General features: G+C 50.3%; 1 protein-coding gene across 2 annotated transcripts in view; it reads right to left on the bottom strand.

Moving 5' to 3' along the window:
• The window catches only part of LLGL1 (lethal giant larvae homolog 1 (Drosophila)), an 87950-nt gene that overhangs the window by 335 nt on the left and 67061 nt on the right, over positions 1 to 20554 (bottom strand). For both annotated transcript variants that reach the window (XM_015409331.1, XM_015409324.1), the window contains exons 12-22: positions 18557 to 18710; positions 16309 to 16413; positions 13578 to 13870; positions 11508 to 11661; positions 10595 to 10748; positions 8538 to 8821; positions 7584 to 7848; positions 5428 to 5542; positions 3385 to 3482; positions 2391 to 2514; positions 953 to 1032 (exon numbers count right to left, since the gene is read on the bottom strand). In XM_015409331.1, the coding sequence (XP_015264817.1) occupies positions 954 to 1032; positions 2391 to 2514; positions 3385 to 3482; positions 5428 to 5542; positions 7584 to 7848; positions 8538 to 8821; positions 10595 to 10748; positions 11508 to 11661; positions 13578 to 13870; positions 16309 to 16413; positions 18557 to 18710 (1825 nt within the window). In that variant the 3' untranslated portion in view covers position 953. The remainder of the gene's footprint in view (positions 1 to 952; positions 1033 to 2390; positions 2515 to 3384; positions 3483 to 5427; positions 5543 to 7583; positions 7849 to 8537; positions 8822 to 10594; positions 10749 to 11507; positions 11662 to 13577; positions 13871 to 16308; positions 16414 to 18556; positions 18711 to 20554) is intronic.

The raw sequence follows: 20554 nt of genomic DNA on the forward strand, positions 1-20554 counted from the left end.
CATGCTCCCTCTAAGCTGTGGAGTCCTGTGAGCAAAAATACCACTTTGTGAGCGACCGACATTAAAAGTTGTGAGCGAACGATTTTGCGACTCCATAAATTAGTTTGGTCTGGAGGCCCGCTTCCCGAGCTAAGACAGAAATGTGTGAGCTGGAGGCTAAAAAACTGTGAGCTAGCTCACACTAACTCAGCTTAGAGGGAACACTGGCAGTAACTCATGAAAGCGCCTACTCCGGCTCACACATTTTTGTCTCGGCTCAGGGGGGATGGCTCCAGAGCAAACTAATTTATGCAGTATAGCCAAATTGCTCACTCAGAACTTTAATGCCAGTAGTAGCTCACAAAGTGGAATTTTTGCTCATAGGACTCCATAGCTAAGTAAAGGTAAAGGTGTCCCTTGCTCGAAAGCCAGTTGAGTCCGATTCTAGGGTTGCGGTGCTCATCTCCGTTTCAAAGCCGAAGAGCCAGCGCTGTCCGACCGACCTTCCACAGCCTGCAGTTCAGCGTCTTAACCACTTGAGCCACCGCAGCTCCATAGCTTAGAGGGAGCCTTTTGCACAATTTATTTGGCAAGGTTCACTCTTCGGTATGCCCTGGCCCGGATAGCCCAGGCTCGCCCGATCTTGTCAGATTTCGGAAGGTAAGCAGGGTCAGCCCTGGCCGGTGTTCCCTCTAAGCTGACTTAGTGTGAGCTAGCGCACAGGTTTTTACCCTCTGGCTCACAGATCTTTGTCTTCGCTCAGGAAGGATGTGGCTCCAGAACAAACTAACTGATGCGGCAGCCAAATCGCTCGCTCACAACTTGAACGCCAGGAGCTCACAAAGTAGCATTTTTGCTCACAAGACTCCACAGCTTAGAGGGAGCAGTCTGCTCACTTCTTCAGACACCATCTTTTCTACAGCTACAGACAGACTCACACGGCTGCCCATCTTCACGGTTCGCAGGACTGTACCTCATTTAATCAGAATCCCCAGGGATCGAGCCTCATCCTCGGTCACGTTCCTCAGATTTCTCTCGGCTTCCTCCGAGGGTCTAGAGCGGATAAAAACAAAACTGAAAAACCCTGCCTTGCTGGGCGACAGACCAGAAGACCTCAACCACCAACACAGACCAGTGAGCAAACGGCAGCCAACAAAATGTACCCGGGCCTACGCAACAGTTTGCCTCTTACACGTGAAAAACGGGTATACTGATGCTGAACATGGATGCTCCGTTTACCGGTTACGGTTCGCTGCCACTGACGGAGCCGCTGTGCACAACCTCAGTGTTTTTTAAACCCCTTCTGTAAGCAGCCATCTCTGGAATTGTTAGCTCACGGGTGCCGCGGAGCCTGCAAAATGTTTCCAGCAAGTGGGTGGGGCTCTTCCCTAGCAGGGCTCCTGATTGGCCACTGGAGATCTGATTGGCTGGGCAGAATAAAATAACGGGGAATTTCACATTACCCAGTTTCTCCCGGTTTCAAGACGGTATTCTTCCGTTTTGAGGTGAACCGGTACAGGGCTGCCATTTCACACATGGCTTGCCCCTACCGGAAACCAGCCGATTCAGAAGCAGTTTGGCATTTCAGACATGCACCGCTTTGTTTTCCCGCCATTTTCTTCCCGTGCGGGTGATCGATTTTTTTTAAAAAAAACGTTCAATTTATAGCGCTATAGCAGTATAGCAGTATAACAAAACACTCCATGCATTCCAATGGGATTGATATAGTGCTATTCCGTTATAGCACTATAGCGTTATAGCGCTATAAAGCGAACGTAAAAAAAAAACCAGCGGGAGATCGCCCCGCGCGGGCGAAAAAAGGCGGGAAAAAAGCATATCCGAACCGGGAGAGGGAACTGGAGACTACTCAGAAGCAGTTGACAGGTGAAACGCTTCAGTCCCGGTTCCTAAACGGGACTGAAGCTTTTGTGTGTGAAATGGCAGTTACATTCCGGTAGGGAACCGATTCTCAAACGGGTTCTGTCTGAAATGACAGACCAGAACCCGTTTGAGAACCGGTTCCCTACTGGGAGATATCACCTGTCTGAAATTCCCCAACGTTTCAGCGGCAGCTGCCATCACAGTGTTTTATTCCCTCTCATTCCTCTTTCCCAGTGTATTTAAAAAAAATTACTCTTCTTCTCCCCTGAAGTTGGGCTACCCCTGACACTCTGTAGTTTTCTTCACCTCCTGCGGTGGCCATTTTGTGGCTGGCTTCACTTCCTGCGGCAGCCATTTTGTGCCTAGAATTCCAAAGGTGCCCACAGACTCAAAAAGGTTGAGGACCCCTGATACAGATTTATGGCTTCCCCGAGACCACGGGCTTCAGGTCGCTAACGTCTACCTTTATGAACGCCACAAAGCTTTACGGGTCTAGATCCGTGACCAAGAGAACACAGAGAGAGACTTACACCAAGTAGTCCTTCACTTCCTCTGCTGTGATCTCCCCGGTGGTGTCCAAGGGGGTGTCTATGCTGTTATTTGGAGAGTCAACAGGCGTGGGGGAGAAAGACGCTTGGTGCTCATCAGGGGTCCCTGGAGGTAAAAGAAATAACAGACCCAATCCGGTGGTGTATCGCACAGCCCTCAGGTATTTTTCTTTCAAAAGAACGTCAACTGTGAGTTTATTCTGCTGGTTACCCCCAGCCCGAGGGACGTCCGCTTAGCCTCACCCTGAGCCAGGGCTTTTCCCGCCCTGGCTCCGGCCTGGTGGAATCGGCTCCCACTGGAGATCAGGGGCCCCGCGGGACCTTTTATCGTTCCGCAGGGCCTGCAAAACAAAGCTGTTCCGCCAGGCCTTGAATTGAGGCTCTGGGCGTCCATCAATGTTCCCTCTAAGCCGTGGAGTCTTGAGAGCAAAAATTCTACTTCGTGAGCTACTGGCATTAAAGTTGTGAGCGAGCGATTGGGCCGCTGCATCAACTAGTTTGCTCTGGAGCCCTCCTTCCGAGCTAAGACAAAAATGTATGAGCTAGAGGCTAAAAAACTGTGAGCTAGCTCACATGAACTCAGCTTAGGGGGAACACTGGCGTCCATCACAGTTGACCTCCCTGCTCCCAATCTGGTTCCCCATCTTCTGAAAGGGCCCCACTGATTCCACCTAGGGCTCTAACAGATGTGAAATCCTTGCTACCTGTATGAATGTTTACTGTTAGTGTTTCAACTGTTTTTTAATGTGGTTTCTTTTGTAACGAGTCCTGGACTCGGCTTTTGTGATCCACCCTGAGCCCACTTCGGGGAGGGCGGAATAAAAACCTCACAAATAAATAAATAAATTCCGGACACGCTCAAGACCACAGGAAGGGCAACAAAAGAGAAACCGGGGGGGGGAGAAGACAAGGGTGAGACTCTCACCGATAGACGGTAGTCCCAAAAATAGAAGAAAACAAAAGGCAATTCGCTTACGATCGTTGCTGGCGGGAGAGTGATTTGCTTCCGTTCCTTGCAGGGCATGCGTCCCGTTGGCTTGGTTCAGTTTTGGCGTCGCGGTGAAATTACAATTCCTGCACCCAAACAGAGAGAAGGGGAAAAGACAGTCTTGCTGCCGACCTGCTATGCCAAATTTCTCAGACACAACTGCATTTTTTTTTAAACATTTAAGGCAACTGAAAATAAGACGGAACTCTGACCTAGATGGCCAGATTCCACAACTTGCACATATTACGCAGACTGTGACAGAACAGGTCTGTTGGACTTGCAGACCCTGCTCTGCCAACTTCCTCCTATAGGGGTCGCCACATTCTGGAGGGAGCTATTCCTTTCTTCCACTGGAGTATCTACTGCCACCAGCCACACATTTTAGGGGTTCCCACTGAGAGGAACAGGACTCTGTTTGTTGTCGTGGTTAACTGTCCTCTAATCTGGGAGAACCGGGTTTGATTCCCCACTCCTCCACTTGCACCTGGCTGGATGACCTTGGGCAAGCCGTAGCTCTGTCAGAGCTGTTCTCTCAAGAGCAGTTTCTGTCAGAGCTCTCTCAGCCCCACCTACCTCACAGGGTGTCTGTTGTGGGGAGGGGGAGGGAAAGGAGTTTGTCAGCCACTCTGAGACTCCTTTGGGCGGGGTATAAATCCAATCTCTTCTTCTTCTTCTCTTAGTTCCCCTTCCTAGTTCGGAGGCCTGGCCTCAAGGCCTCCTGCTACCTAGTGCCTGGCTACCACAGGTACCAAATGCTGTTTTGGGGCTCCACTGGAGAGCTGGCCACTTGCACAATGACCGCTTCTCTCCTCCCTGGGGGTCCCTCTTGCAAAATAGCATGTCCAGACATGGTTTGGGAATCTATGTGGTAAAGAGACCCACAACTAGCATCAAAATGGGGGGGGGGGGAGAGGCATTTCTTCACAAAAACAAGGCACTTTCCAACAGGCACATAATTTAGCCCATTCTGATCTTGCTAGTCTTGGGAGGGGGCGTGGGTACAAGCCCCACCTCCAAAGCCCAGCAAATCTGATTACACACAGACACACGCGCACACACACGGCTCCCAAAGTTTCATCCAACGTCACCCGTATGCATTCAAATTTCTTTCTTTTTCATTTTCAGGTTTACAACAGAGTGAAAAAGTGTCTCTGGACACTCATATGGACTAGAAGCTTTCAAGGAAAGATTGTCTGGACTCCAATCCCATGACCAGGTGGTGTTCACAGAGAATTCCAGTGCGCAGACAGTCTTATATTTACGCAGGGGTCATTTCCTGCAGGAGCGCACAGGAGCGAGATGGGCCATTGGCCTGATCCAACACTAACTTCTCTTATGTTCTTATATTCTCTTATGTTCTTATATTCCCCACAACCAGGGGTCGTTTCGTAGAAAAAGAGCTAGGGGAACTAATTAGCATAACTCATTAGCATATGCCACACCCCCTGACATCATAAGGCCCGGCAGTGGACCTGCAAGGCCGGCGGGAGTGCGAGGAAGCCCAGCCAAGGCCCTCCCTGGCCCCAGGCAGGCAGGGGTGGGGAGAGGCAGGGAGGAAGCAACTTACCCTCCCTCTTCTCCTGCCTCCTCCTGGCTGAATGAGGGCCGAAAGCAGGGCAGCCGGAAGCAGGGGCGGGGCTTCGTCATGTGCCCCGCCCCCCGTACCTCACCCGGGGGAACTGCGATCCCCCGCGATCCCCCCCGAATCGACCTCTGCCCACAACAGACACCCTGTGAGGTCGGTGGGGCTGAGAGAGCTCTGAGAGAGCCGTGAATGACCCAAGGTCACCCAGCTGGCTGCATGTGAAAGAGTGGGGACTCAAACCCAGTTCTCCAGATTAAAGTCCACTGTTCTTATCCACTACAACACAGCTGGCTCTCAGAGGTCACAGCACGAATTTGAACACGGGACCAGCTGGGAGCAGAGCTCGCTCACGTGACCGCTACGCTATACCAGCTGTCTGTTTGACACATTCCCTTTCTTACAAAAAGATGTTTGCATGCAATAGGTAAGGGGAAGGGCTCTCTCACCCAAGGCAAGTGGTGTCGTGGGCACGGTTCAGATCCAGCAAGCACAGAGGTTCTGTGATGTTCCTGGTGCTGAGGGAGAAGCGCTCAAACTCGGACGGGGAGATAAGGTAGAAGCCTGGGAGGAAAGAGAAAGGAACACACAAACTTTTTTAAAAAAGCAGTAAGACTAACTGCTTTCAACATGGCCTCCTTTCCGAGACAAATTTACGTCACTCCCGCCAATCTAACCTGCCTCCTTCCTTCTGTCTTGCAGAACTCAAGGCCGTTTGCAATGTAAATAAAACTATTATTTTAAAAAAATAACCGGAAGGGCCACAACTTTAAAATCTCGCTTAAGAGCGCGAATAAATCAAAACCGAATAAAGGCTGTCTGAAACATAAATGTCTTCAGTGGCCTCCCAGAGACTGAAAGAGAAGGGGGGCCAGACACTCCTCTCTTGGAGAGGCTGTTTTACAATCATGGGGCTGCCCCCGAAAGGGCTCTGTCTCACAGTTATTTATTAACTTTATGAATCGCCCCCATCGCTCTGGGCGATGTACATAGTATTAAAAACAGTAACCAGATAAAACAATAGAACATATTAAATTACGTTATAAAACAGATGGCGAGTAGTAATCCTTATAATCAGGGGTCATTTCCTGCAGGAGCGCAAAGGAGAGGCGCTCTGGGAGTAAAGAGCCCAGGGGGCGGGCACATGCAACAAACCCCACCCCCTGCTCCCAGCAGCCCTCAACCAGGTAAGTTGCAGAGCTCCCCCCACCCCCCCTGTCCAAAACAGTCCAGTGACACCTTTAAGACCAAGTTTTATTCAGGCACAAGCTCTCCCTCCTCTGCGAGGACAGATCTGCACGTCCCCCATTCCCCCCCATAGCTAGCAATCCAAAAAACTCCAGTGGAGCCTGAGCGGTGGGTGTTGCCTTCTGACACACTTCCAGTGATGAAAAGAGAGCCACGGGAACTGTGTAAAGTACGCTCAATGTTTCTTTAACGATAGCAATAATGTTATAAATATGAAAATTACAAAAGTGATACTAATACACTCAAACTGTAAACCCAGTTACATAAGACGTTTGTCGAAACGGCATCACATTCCGGAGACCACCGTCCCGCCGTCGTTGTTATTTTCTATCTTATGTAACTGGATTTACAATTTGAGTGTATTAGTATCACTTTTGTAATTTTCATATTTATAACATTATTGCTATGGTTAAAGAAACATTGAGCGCACTTTACACAGTTCCTGTGGCTCTATCTTTTCATGTCTATGGACTGTGACCATATTTGTCTTTGTACACTTCCAGTGATGCCAGGGGGTGTGGCATATGCAAATAAGTTATGCTAATGAGCTCCTGTACCTCTTTTCCTATGAAATTACCCCTGCTTATAATTGATTATTCCCCTATTACAAACTGCCAACCGTTTCGCAGGCAGGGGAGAAGAGGGCCTCAACCAAAAAGCCTGGTGGAACATTTCCGCCTTGCAGGCCCTGCGGCATTGCGTAAGGTCTCGCAGGGCCCTGATGGAATTTGGCAGAGAGTTCCACCGGGTCGGTGCCAGGACCAAAAACACCCCGGCCCTGGTCGAGGACAGCCAGATATTCTTCCGGCCGGGGATCCACCGGTATGTTGTTATCCAAGGAGTCCAAGGAGCACAATGCCCTTCCGGGGACATAACAGAGGAGGTGGTCCCATAGATACGTTGGTCCCTGACCACCCAAGGCCTTATCCAGTCCTCCAGACATAAGAACATAAGAGATGCCAATGTTGGATCAGGCCAAAGGCCCATCCAGTCCAACACTCTGTGTCAAACAGTGGCCAGAAATACCAGTGCCTTCAGGAGGTCCACCAGTGGGGCCAGGACACTAGGAGCCCTCCCACTGTTGCCCCCCCCCCCCAAGCACCAAGAATACAGAGCATCACCTGCCCCAGCCTGTGAGTTCCTGTCTATACCTTGTGGCTAATAGCACTGATGGACCTCTGCTCCATATGCTAATCTAATTCCCTTTTGAAGCTTCTCTGCTTCTCTGATTGGTGGGATAGTCAGGAGGGCCTCTCCCTGTGAATTCCAGGCAGGAACATACAGGAGAAGACGGTTCTTCAGACATCCAGTCCCATGCCCCGCCCCTTTCCCCTCCCCGCCCCCCTTGCAGACTCACCTTGCCCATGTTTAGTGAATACGCAGGAGGCGATCCCACTGATGTCCTCCTTCCGGATGCAATCGTAGTGTACCTGCGGTCGCAGCCCAGGCACCGTGAAGACGTGGATGTCCCCCAAGTTGGTGAGGCACGCCAGGCAGTTCTCCGCGTAGTCCTCGCACGTCACACTGGCAAAGTTCACCAGCGCCACCTTCCGCACCCGGCAGCCCTCGTGGGCCGTAAGCTTGAACTTGGTTTTGGCACTGACTTTGGGGAGCGTGAACACCTGGGAGATGGAGGGGGAAGGGGTGTTGTTGTTAAGAGGGTCAGAGCAGGATCCAAAAGACCCAGGTTCGAATCCCCACTCGGCTGTGGAAGCTCACTCACTCTCTCAGCCTAAGCCAAAAAATGAGAGATCACGGGAGGAAGTGGAATTCCAAAAACAACATCCGTGACAAAAATAACAAAGAGTCAATAAAGATGTGTTGCAAAAAAGTTTACTGTAGTAATTCCATAGAAAATTTTCTTCTATAACGAATACTGCGCAATGAAAACAATTTGTTTCACAATATTTGCTTTATCTGCGCGTGTAGCAATCCCAATTCTTATCAATTACTACTTATCAGCTCTTGAAGGAAGCGTTTCATGTTGACTCTCTAATAACAGAACCCAAGGTCCTCACAATGTATGGGTACTGTGATAAAGCAAATATTGTGAAACAAACTGTTTTCATTGTGCAGTATTTGTTAGCGGGTAAGCGATAATAGAAGAATATTTTCTACAGAAATTACTACAGTAAACATTTTTGCAACTCATCTTTATTGACTCTTCATTATTTCTGTCACGGATGTTGTTTTTGGAATTTCACTCTCTCAGTCTAGCCTACCTCACAGGGTGCTTGTTACAATGATTAAATGGAGGAGAGGGCAATGTAAGCTGTGTGAAAAGAAGGGTCTAGATATCAAAATAAGTTACCTTGAACTGTTCCTCAGAAGCAATGAGCACTGAATGGCTACCCTGCATGTCGGGGGCCTTGGCCAGGTCCCGAGACACTTCATATGGTTCCGGCAAAGGGTTCCCCCGCCCGTCGAGGACGGCGATCGACACCACTGGCGCCCTGTGCATCAACTGGATCTCCTTGCCCAAGACGGCCTCGACGGAGCGCTCTGAAAATTTCTCCTGGGACGGGACCTCTAGGGCGTACGCGAACACCAAGCCCGAGTTGGTGCCAGCCCACATAGTGGGCCCGTGGTGCGCAGCTATGGAGAAGAGCAAGTTGCATTAGATGGCAGGACTCCTGTCAGCTATGCTGCCATGAAAGTTGGGGAGGTTGGTCTGTGTCTGGTTAATTGCTATTGCTTTCCTTTCAGGTTAATTGTGATTGCATTCCTTTCTGTGCTTTTTCTGCTGAGCGCTAAAACGCTTATCTATACAGATGTGCAGGAGGGTGTTGTAGTGTCTGAGATTTCATTAGGTGCCATGGGAGACTGTTCGTTATCAGCTTCAGCTACCTAACGGTCTCTAAGACCGCGCGTGGGAGGCCGCCTAATTGGCCAGTACTGTGTGTGGGGGGGGTGCATACGAATACCCTATATCCTATTATGCCCATGGGGCCGCCGCCATTCCTAACAGTGCCTATGTTACTGCATCTATAGCTCTGCAATAAAAGTATAACCGTTCCTGAATGCGTGTACTTCGTTGTTGGCTGTGTGTTCTGACAACTCCGTTAATTAATTAAATTAATTAACAAGGAAGAGATGGAGCATTTCAAGAGCTCCGAGGATACCTACTTATCTCTAAACACTTTGTGTCCAAGGAGCTCAGTAATATATACTTATTTCCTTCTTTCACAGTACTAATTTAAGAACGTAAGAGAAGCCATGTCGGATCAGGCCAATGGCCCATCCAGTCCCACACTCTGTGTCACACAGTGGCCAAAACCCAGGTGCCATCAGGAGGTCCACCAGTGGGAACAGAACTCCAGAAGCCCTCCCACTGGTGCCCCCCAAGCACCAAAAATATAGAGCGTCATTGCCCCAGACATAAGAACATAAGACAAGCCATGTTGGATCAGGCCAATGGCCCATCCAGTCTAACATTGTGTGTCACACAGTGGCCAAAACCCAGGGGCCATCAGGAGGTCCACCAGTGGGGCCAGAACTCCAGAAGCCCTCCCACTGTTGCCCCCCCAAGCACCAAGAAGACAGACAGAGTGGTCTATCTAGACCTTGTGACTAAGAGCCACTGATGGACCTCTGCTCCAGATGTTTATCCAATCCCCTCTTGAAGCTGTCTATGCTTGTAGCCGCCACCACTTCCTGTGGCAGTGAATTCCACATGTGAATGACTCGTTGAATGGAGGACTTCCTTTTATCTGTTCTTACTTGCAGAGACTGGAAACTATTGCATCACAAGCCTAACGCAAACCCATACCGCCAGAATAAGTGTGCCAGGCTTGGACTGGAAAGACCTGGGTTCGAATCCCTCTCTGCCACAAACCATACTGGGCGACCTTGGGCCAGTCGCTTACTCTCAACTTAAGCCCACCTCACAGGGTCATTGGAAGAATGAAATTGAGGAGGAAGAGAACGGCGTACATTGCCCCAAGTTCTTTACAGAAAGGGTGAGACCAGAATGGAAGACGGAGAAACTGAAGTGCTCGACCCTGCATCGGTGGAGGTAGCCAGCACGGGAACACAGAAAACCGCCCTACATGTGCCCAGATCCCTGGCCCTTCAAGTTTGAAAGCTCTCCTGGGTCTTTCCAAGAAGGATGCTGCACAACATCCTTTGACCTAGAAATGGCGGGATTTGAACCCAGGACCTCGTGCGCGCCCCGCACGGCGCCTCTCGAGCACAGTTCCCCCCACAACATCGCCGGAGAATCCTTCTTCGCCTTGAGTCCTCAACGAGAAAGGCGGGCTACAAACGAAGTCGATACAGTGACTAAAATCATGCTCTTCCCAAATCAGAGGCCCTCCCCTCGCCCCCGTTTCAAAGGCAACCGCCAACTTCCTCCCCTACATCCTTTACCATCTCGAAGGAAGGTATCAGCGAAGCAGAGGCAGCGGACGACCCCCGAGAGAGAGTCGTCAGCCGACCGGGGCTCGATCCGCCGCTGTACAGGAGTCATCTCCACCTCGTGGGGGCTGGCCTGTTCAGCGAGCTGAGCATTGGCCTCCTGAACCTGGAGGGAGGGAATGGGGTGGGTGTTTAAAGGGTCAAGACACGGCTGTTATCCACCCCAAATACAACAGCTTGCTGAAAATGAGAATTCCCTCTATCTACTTTCAGGACATACATAACCAGGGCTTTGTTCCTCTCTTCCATCCCCAAACCCGTAGCTTTGAGAACACATCTTTGTCGGAGGAGACATTAGACCAGGGGTGTCAAACATGCGGGCTGGGGGCCGGATGAGGCCCCCGGAGGGCTTCTATCAGGCCCGCAGTGGAACTGGCTGTCTTCTGCTTCTTCTTCCAGTTCTGCTGCTGCTGCGTCCTCGTAGGTTTGCAGCTTACAGATACACACCTGAACAGCACATTCAAGATTGCAACAGCACAGACATCTTGATGCAATAATTCAGAGCAAGAGGTGTCAGTTATCAGACACTGTTAAATAAACAAAATATTGCAAGAGTGCTAAATGTTTTAAGCATATTTTTATTTTAAGTAAAAAAACCCTTTGTGTCTGTGTCCTTTATAAGGTTTATATCTCCGCTACCTGGCATTACATTTTATGACACACACGGCCCAGCCCAACAAGGTCTCATTTATGTCAGATCCGGCCCGCGTAACAAATGAGTTTGACACCCCTGAGCTATGGGCTGTTCCCTGCAAGCATTAATACTCTCCGATCCTCTACCTCATACTTTGTTCAGGCCACTTTGGAAGTCACGGACTTGAACCCCTCGGCAGCAAGCCATGCCAGGGCATACGATTCAGCCTACCTTGCTGGAAGGACTGCTGGCAGTCACCCTCTTCTTGCCAGACACCCGACTCTTGCGGATCCGGCGGAAGGACTGGCGCAGCGACTTCTTCAACGACTTTACCCGGGAGAGCGGCCCCTCCATGGCAAGGGAGTCATTGGGATGTAACGTGCATCTACAAACACACACAAATGAATAATAATTAAACCACCCCGCCCGCCTTGCCAGGATGTTGCCCTGATAGAACGAGGAATCTTCAGATCTGCGCTCCGCAGCTTTATACAGCGACCCACCGAGAGCAAGATGGATACTTTTCCGGTACTATTGATATCCTCTTGCTGGGGGGAAAACTTCCAGCCTGGGAGGACAATAAAAGCTTGCGGGTCAGGTTCGGACTCGTCCTGCCCTGCTATCCCTAGCTTACTCCCCTCAAAACCCAGTCGCATGGAGTTTCGTTGCATCTGGACTGGAGATAGCCAACGGCATGCCAGAACCCCTTGGCCCGAAGGCACTGAAGTCTCACCCACCTCCCTAAAGGAACCCCTCCGCAACACGGTGGCTATCCTTGCACTCCTCCGCTTCACCAGGGGCGCAGCTGAGACGAGAAAAGGACACCCCTTTCTCCATCAGACTAGTGGGTTGGGGTAATACTAGCGGCACTCACAAGGTAATACTAGCAGCACCCGCAAGACACCAACCGAGCCGGGGAGCCAATGATCATGCTACAGACCCCTTCCAATTCAGCCCCTTGACGCACTAAAATCCAATTTGTGAGTTACCAGTCCCTCGTGAAAAGATCTCTGGCTCCACACAGCAATGAAAGACTGAGCACAAAATCTGTATACCCAGATTCAGAGACCTGGTCCATGCATGTCTTAGGCCTCACAGTCGCCCCCCCCCCGGCCCACACTTGTCTTATGCCCGTCTCATGCCTCCTAGTACCCCTTACCTGGCCTATGCTTATCGAACGCCCATCTTACGCCTCCCAGTCCCCCCGCCACCTGGCCCGCACTTGTCTTACATTTTCCAGTCCCTCCACCTGTCTCACACTCGTCTTAAACCTCCCGTTCCTCCCGACCTGGCCCATACCTGTCATACACTAGGGCTGCTAGGTCCCCCCCGGGGGGCAGGGGTTTTTCCACCGAAAGGGCCCCCAACCCGCCGGTCCAGATCCAGCCGGGGAAACCCGACTCCCAAAGTGGCTAGAGCAGGCCGACGTGCCCGGCATGATGACGTCACCCGGAAGTGACGTCATCACGCTGGGTACGTCGCCGGGCAACGCTCTAGCAACCAGCCTGAAAACTATGGTCCAAACAACTCCCGGATAGAGCGCAGGACTCCCCTGCTATTATGACGGTAGGACTCGGCAACCCTATCTTACACCCATCTTTTGTCCAACAGGCCGCCTACCTCATGCTCATCTTATACCCATCGTATACGTCCCAGTCCACCAGACCTGGTCCACACTCGTCTTATGCCTTCCAGTATCCCCCACTTGGCCATATTCCTCTTATGCCTGTCTTACACCACCCAGTCCCCCCTACTTGACCCATGCTCATCTTACCCCCATTGTATGCCTCCCACTCCCGCCTATCTGGCCCGGACTTATCTTACACCTCCCAGTGCCCCTACCTGGCCTGCACTAGTCTTATGTCCATCTTACACCTCCTCGGCAGGGAGGGCGGGGTATAAATTAAATAAATAAATGTATTTATTTATATATTCCTCACATTTCTACCCCGCCCTCCCAGCCAAAGCTGGCTCAATAAATAAATTATGCCCGTCTCCTGCCTCCCCGTCCCCCCTGACCTGGCCCGCACTCATCCTATGTCCATCTTACACCTCCTAGGTCCCCCCTACCTGGCCCATATTTGTCTTACACCCCTAGCCCACCTTTCTCCTATACCTGTCTTAAACCTCCTGGTCCCCCCCGCCTGCCCCGCACTCATCTTACACCTCCCAGTACTGCCTACCCGACCTGTGCTAGTATTACGTCCATCTCATGCCTCCCAATCCCCGTGACCCGGCCCACACTTTTTAAATGCCCCCTACCTGGCCCACGCATGCCTTACTTCTCCTCGTTCCCCCTACCTGGCCAGCACCGGGTTCCTCCGGTAGTAATCGTACAGCCCAAAGCCATGACTGGTCCCAAAAGCGACCAGGTTCCACTCCGAGTGCAGCGTGACAGCGGTGACGGCCGCGGGGGGCATGCTCTGCACAAGGGCCGTGGGCTGGAAGCCCTGGGCGAAGGGCAGGGAGCCGTTCTTGGGAGTGAGCCGGTCGTGCCCCTTCCAGGTGAAGCCCTCGCGGTCCTGGAGGAGGTCCAGCACGGCGACGTTGAGCATATGCTCAGACTTCTCGTCGTTCAGTTCCATGACCAGCACCTGCCATGAGAAGAAAAGGGAGGGCCATGCCTCAGGATCGAGACCACTGAGATATCCTTCCTTGCTTTGCCCTGGAAGGGAGCAGGTGGCACCGTTTGGACAGAGCTGTAATGATTCCATGTTTTGATGCGTGTGTTTCTTTAAATGTTTAGTTTGACTGCAGCACTGTAAGGAGAGTGATGGAGATAAGTGTGATGTGATTGGCTGGTGACTGAGAGTGTGGGAGGAGGGGTGTCTATGAGGCGATTCTGTGTGTGAAGTTTGAAGAGAGAGCATAGTCTGTGTGACTATGGGAGTTTGAGTCTATTCTGTGTGAATAAGACAAACAGTTTAGTCTGTGTGACTATGAGAGTTTTAGCCTGTGTGTATATATATGAGAGAGAAAGATTAGGCTGAGTGTCTAAGCCTGTCAGAGTGGAGTTTTGGGAGTCTGAGAGACTGTTTGTGACACCAAGCTTTATTTACAAGTTCCTTTCTTCAGCAACAGTTCAAAATAACCAGAAACCTATTTTGTTCTTTATTAAATAAATCATATTTTGTTTACACTTATCCCAGCAATCAGAATAGTCCTTCCTCAGGGCCACATAGTCCTCTGAAGTGCCCAGACCCTGGGTCATTCTACCAAAAGAGAGGTATTTGGAATTTCTAATTCCTGGTGGCAGTAGAAATCTACCAAGTTTAGGTACACGGAGAGTGAATAAAAGGAGAAACAGTCTCCCCAATAAGCAAGGACCTCACAGAAGCGCTTCAGGAAAGCTACTATCACTTTTTTCCACAAAATGCGCCAGATTCTTAGCCGCAGCCTATAAAATCCGCAAAGAACACGTTAAGGAGTGACTTAGACGATTCTTGAGCCTTTTGGAGTTCTTAATTTTTGAAAGTCTCAACATTCTGTCTTTTTAAAAAAATACTTGTATCTTAAAAGTTTTTCTCTAATTATTTCCAATTTAATGACTGTGTACCTGGAGTATGGTATCCACCTATGTTTATAGGAAGAAGAGGAGAGATTGGATCTATACCCTGCCCTTCACTACCCAAAGGAGTCTCAGAGCGGCTTACAAACTCCTCTCCCTTCCCCTCCCCACAACAGATACCCTGTGAGGGAGGTGGTGCTGAGAGAGCTCTGACAGAAACTGCTCTTTTTTGAGGACAGCTCTTATCAGAGCTACGGCTTGCCCAAAGTCATCCAGCAGGTGCAAGTGGAGGAGTGGGGAATCAAACCCGTTCTCCCAGATTAGAGTCCATACACTTCACCACGACACCAAAGTGGCTGATTTGTGCTGGTTACGTACCAAGATAAACCGAGCTGAACTGTATTTTATTTACCAAAATAGTTGTACCTTATCTGTGCAAATCCAAGGAGGCTAGCAACATGTCAAAAGCTACAATATGCACTGCAAAAACCAAGGTGCAAAACATAATGCACCAACGCTACAATTTTTGTTTAAAAAAAGAAACAATAAAACCATTCCGGCCACAGAAACACTAAACCTAGATCCTAACCTGTCATTAACACCTTTCGGGGGGAAAGCATGGTAAAGTTACAGCTTGTTGGGCCCTCGCTCCACCATAGCTTAGCCTTGGGACAGTCACTCTCTTTCAGCCCATCCTACATCACAGGGCTAGTGCCGTGAGGATAAAATGAGATGGGGAAAACTCCGATCACCCTTCAGGATCCACGGAGGATAGAAACGTAAGGTACGCTAAGGGCCAGCCTAAAGAAATTAGTCCTCAACGTCCGCTTAAAACCACAGAGATCCTGAAATAGTCGCTGGCGCAGAATTAACCCTCAAACTCTACCCCCCTCAGCCCCATCTCTTGCTCTGCCCAGTGACCCCGCTGGCTTGCTGGCTTACCCTCAACCAGAACCCACTCAGGGCAATGCTCCCTCTAAGCTGTGGAGTCTTGTGAACAAAAATTTGACTCTGTGAACCACTGTGCCATTAAAAGTTGTGAGCGAGCGATTTGGCTGCTGCATAAATTAGTTTGGTCTGGAGCCCCATCCTTCCTGAGCCGAGACAAAAATGTGTGAGCCAGAGGCTAAAAAAGATTGAAAGATTGTGAGCCAGAGGCTAAAAAAACCTGTGAGCTGGCTCACATTAACTCAGCTTAGAGGGAACACTGACTCAGAGGTATGTCCCACTGTGCCTGGTTACATCCATCTCTTGTTAGCCTTGTTTTGTTCCTCCCTCGTTAGCCTCATTCCTCCACCTACCTTTGAATTGTCCCCCCCCCCCACTGCTGAAATGTACCTGGTAATTTCCTTGGGGCAGGGACCTGCCTTTCTTCCCCTCGCGTCGCAAGCAACCCACAAACAACTGACGGGGCTCATTAAATTAATAACCTACTCCAAGCCCTTGGGACAGGGCGGGAAAACGAGTTTCAATGAAGAGCGAGTGGGAAGGGAATGGATCCCGCTCTCCCGCTGCAGACAGTACCTGCCCTGCTGTGCCAGCCACCACCATCTTTGCCGTGTATTTGCAGAGGACGATCTTCTGGATTCCCAGCCGGGGGTCGTCGCTGTAAGGGTCAAAGCAACCAACCTGGATGGAGCGGAGGAGTTCGGGGAAGGGGAGAGGGGTGGAGACAGAGGCAGCACTTTAGTGCGGCTGATCGGGAAGTGCCCTCGCGGCATTCAGCTCAAAGGTACTCTGAAACAAAAATGTTATTTCGAAGCCAAAGCCAGTTGTGTAGAACGTGGGCCGACTCCCTTGCACAGGACTGTCGGGCCTCCGACTATAGTGAGTGGCCCCCTACAGGTAGTTCACGACTTGGTAGGGCACCAGGGGGGTGTTGGGAAAATACCCATCATCCAGACTGCATGATGTCACTTCCTGTGTGACCCCTGAAGGGACAGCATTGGGGAGCAAGGTTCTGGGATTCCAGGAAGTGATGTCATGCCATTTTAGAAAAAGTACAAATAATGACTGGAGAGACAGTTCCCTTGACCCCAGAATCACTTCTCCTGAATAACGGATCAAATAAAAATGTATCTCCATCTACGAAGGAAACAAGAGCATTATTGTTGTTCGCCGCCAAAACGGCAATAGCTACCAAATGGATATCAGAGCAAGACTACACTTAAATTATGGCACACCAAATGATGGAACATGTATACCATGGAAAAAATAACAGCTGTGTTAAGACCTACAGAGGTCAGGAATAGAACATAGTGACTTTCCAACAACTTGGCTTCCGATTTTAAATCATCTAAGCTCTCGAAAGGAAATACTCAAAGCAATAGACGATTTGAATCTTCGGTAAACACTGTTAAGGTTACAAATGGATACTGTAAATCTATTTTATTTTGACGAAGAAGAAGAAGAGGAGGAGGAGGAGGAGGAGGAGGAGGATGGATTTATACCTTGCCCTTCACTTGGAGTCTCAGAGCGGCTTACAAACTCCTTTCCCTTTCCCTTCCCCTCCCCACAACAGACACCCAGTGAGGTAGGTGGGGCCGAGAGAGCTCTTTCCAGAACTGCCCTTTCAAGGACAGCTCTTGTCAAAACCAGGGCTCTTTTTGTAGAAAAAGCCCAGCAGGAACTCATTAGCATAATAGGCCACAACCCTGACAGCACAGCTCATTAGCACATTAGGCCGCACCCCCATGTTACTAGAAGTGTCATCATCCAGCCACACCCACCTTTTGCTTCTTATTCTGTTTACCTTGTTTGTTGTCAAAACCCAGGGCTTTTTTTGTAGCAAGAACTCCTTTGCATGTTAGGCCACACACCCCTAACGTAGCCAATCCTAATGAGTTTCTGCTTTTGGGTGTGGCCTATTATGCTAATGAGTTCCTGCTGGGCGTGGCCAACTTGGGAGCCAGCCGGAACTCCGTTCCTGTGCGTTCCTGCCCAAAAATAGCCCTGGCAAAACTATGGTTTGTCCAAGGTCATACAGCAGGTGCAAGTGGAGGAGTGGGGAATCAAACCTGATTCTCCCAGATCAGAGTCCGCGCACTTAACCACTACACCAAACTGGCTCTCTGACAACTGAAAGATACAAATAATATATGAAAGTTTGGTAAACCGTGTTATTCTATTCAAGTTCTGTTAAAAACTAATACAATTTATTTATTTTTTTAAAAAAGTGATGTCATGCAATTGGAACAATGGCAGTTTGAGTTTTCCCGCCACTACCCTGAGCTTTCTGTCAGTTGCCAAAACTCGGCTGGCTACCCTAACCCTTGTGGTGTCACCAAGACACACACAACCCCATCTCCCGACCAATCCGAGGCTCCAGTTTTCCCTTTTTTAAAGGAATTAAGACAAAAAATGAATGGCTAGACGCACGCGTGCTCGCACACGCTTCATGCTCGCACCTCTGGGCATCGTCCCGTCAAGCTACAGAGGATCCAAAACTGGTTTCTGGTTCCAAATTTGTACTGACTCCTTTTCTCCACATGGTGGCCCACTGAGACATACGTGGCCAAAGATTACACTAGGGAGAGACACCGATACACATCCTTGCCCTTGTAAACAAAGGCGGGAATGGACAAGTGAAGGAACGGAGAGGAACCGTGTGAATTCCCAGCCATGGACAAAGGTGCACCTATGGAGTCGTGCTGTCCAAAGTCACGGAGCAAACCCAGCAAGAGTTGAGGCCCCCTTCGCCCCAGCCCTCTCCTTCCCCCCCCCCCCCCAAGTGTCCCCGCTTTCCAGAGCCAAAGACATCAGGGTCCAGTACCTTCCGGAACGGAGGCCATTCCTCGTCGCCAGACTGGTTCAGGCTGTCGTTGTGCTCACAGTCGGTCTGAAAGATGTGGGCGGTGCCAAGCTTGTACAGGGGCTTGAGGGACACCCCTGAGGCGTCCCAGAAGCGGACCGTCCCATCCTCGTGACTGCAACGGTAAGAACAAGCTGATTAGTCAACACACGGGGGGTGTCACTGTGACAACTTCTACTCTGATACAGTGTTAGAAGTAGAAAAGAGCACAAGTCCAGCGGCACCTTAAAGACTAACAAAATTTGTGGCCACAGGGGAGAAAACCGTGGCATAAACAAAGAAGGAGAAGAGATTGGATTTATACCCCGCCCTTCACTACCCAAAGGTGTCTCAGAGCGGCTTACAAACTCCGTTCCCTTCCCCTCCCCACAACAGACACCCTGGGAGCAATGCTCCCTCTAAGCTGTGGAGTCTTGTGAGCTAAAATTCTACTTTGTGAGCTACTGGGATTAAAGTTGCAAGCAAGCAATTTGGCTACTGTATAAATTAGGTTGCTCTGGAGCCCTCCTTCCCGAGCTACGACAAAAATGTATGAGCTGGAGGTTCACAAACTGTGAGCTAGCTCACACTAACTCAGCTTAGAGGGAACACTGCCTGTGAGGTAAGTGGGGCTGAGAGAGCTCTGACAGAAACGGCTCTTTTTCAAGAACAGCTCTGACAGAACTTTGGCTTGCCCAAGGTCATCCAGCAGGTGCAAGTGGAGGAGTGGGGAATCAAACCCGGTTCTCCCAGATCAGAGTCCACGCACTTAACCACGACACCAATAAACAATTTGAAATTTTCAAGTCGCTTTTTAAAAAATCAACTCATGGTTGCCGAGGGCAATACATACACAGACACCCCTTACAGATGCTGATTTTCCATCATTCTGGTGACTGAGAATCAGAACTCAAGACCGAGAGGAGGAGGAGGAGGAGGAGGAGGAGATGAAGAAGGAGAAAAGGAGGAGGAGGGGGTTGGATTTATACCCCGCCCTTCACTAGGAGTCTCAGAGTGGCTTATAATCTCCTTCCCTTACCCTCCCCAGAACAGACACACTGTGATGGTAGGTGGGGCCGAGAGAGCTCTTTCGAGGACTGCTCTTGAGAACAGCTCTGGGAGAACTTATGACTGACCCAGGGTCGCCCAGCTGGCTGCATGTGGAGGAGTGGGGAACCAAACGCGGTTCTCCAGATTAGAGTCCACCGCTCTTAATGACTACACCAAACTGGTGTGATGCAAATGAAGAGGCAGGGCTGTGCAAATGAACACACTCAGTTCTCAACATCAGTGACCAGGAACCGGAAAAGACCCCCCTTCAATGGTGCCTCCAAACGGACCCTGTCGCTCCCATAGCTGGAGCTCTAAGTGCATAGAAGAAGAAGACGATATTGGATTTATACCCCGCCCTTCACTACCCAAAGGTGTCTCAGAGCAGCTTACAATCTCCTTTCCCTTCCCCTCCCCACAAGAGACACCCTGTGAGGTCGGTGGGGCTGAGAGAGCTCTGACAGAAACGGCTCTTTTTCAAGAACAGCTCTGACAGAACTATGGCTTGTGCAAGGTCATCCAGCAGCTGCAAGTGGAGGAGTGGGGAATCAAGCCCAGTTCTCCCAGATTAGAGTCCGTGCACTTAACCACTACACCAAACATAGCTTGCTGGGTGGGGTTTGAGTCCTGTCTGCGGTTGTCCATGTTGAAAAAGTCTGGTGCAGGGTTTGGGGGTGTCGTGGAGAGATCGTCTCTCTCCCCTCCCCGAGTCTGGCAGAGGCTCGTAAGAAAGGCTCCCCACAGGAAAACATTAATTGGACTTCCAGCGAAGTCCACGCAAGCATCTCCCCGGGAAGGATTTGGCCGTCTTCTTCAGGCGTTCTCCCCCCACCCCTCCGGCCTGAACATCTGCTGTCCCCGGCTGGGCTTTCCGAGGGGAGGGAGCGCCAAATTAAACCCATAAAGCCCTTGGCTCTGAGCAGTTCGGAC

Source organism: Gekko japonicus, unplaced genomic scaffold (genome assembly GCF_001447785.1).
Source record: "Gekko japonicus isolate JY-2015 unplaced genomic scaffold, Gekko_japonicus_V1.1 scaffold103, whole genome shotgun sequence".
NCBI classification, from domain to species: Eukaryota; Metazoa; Chordata; class Lepidosauria; order Squamata; family Gekkonidae; genus Gekko; species Gekko japonicus.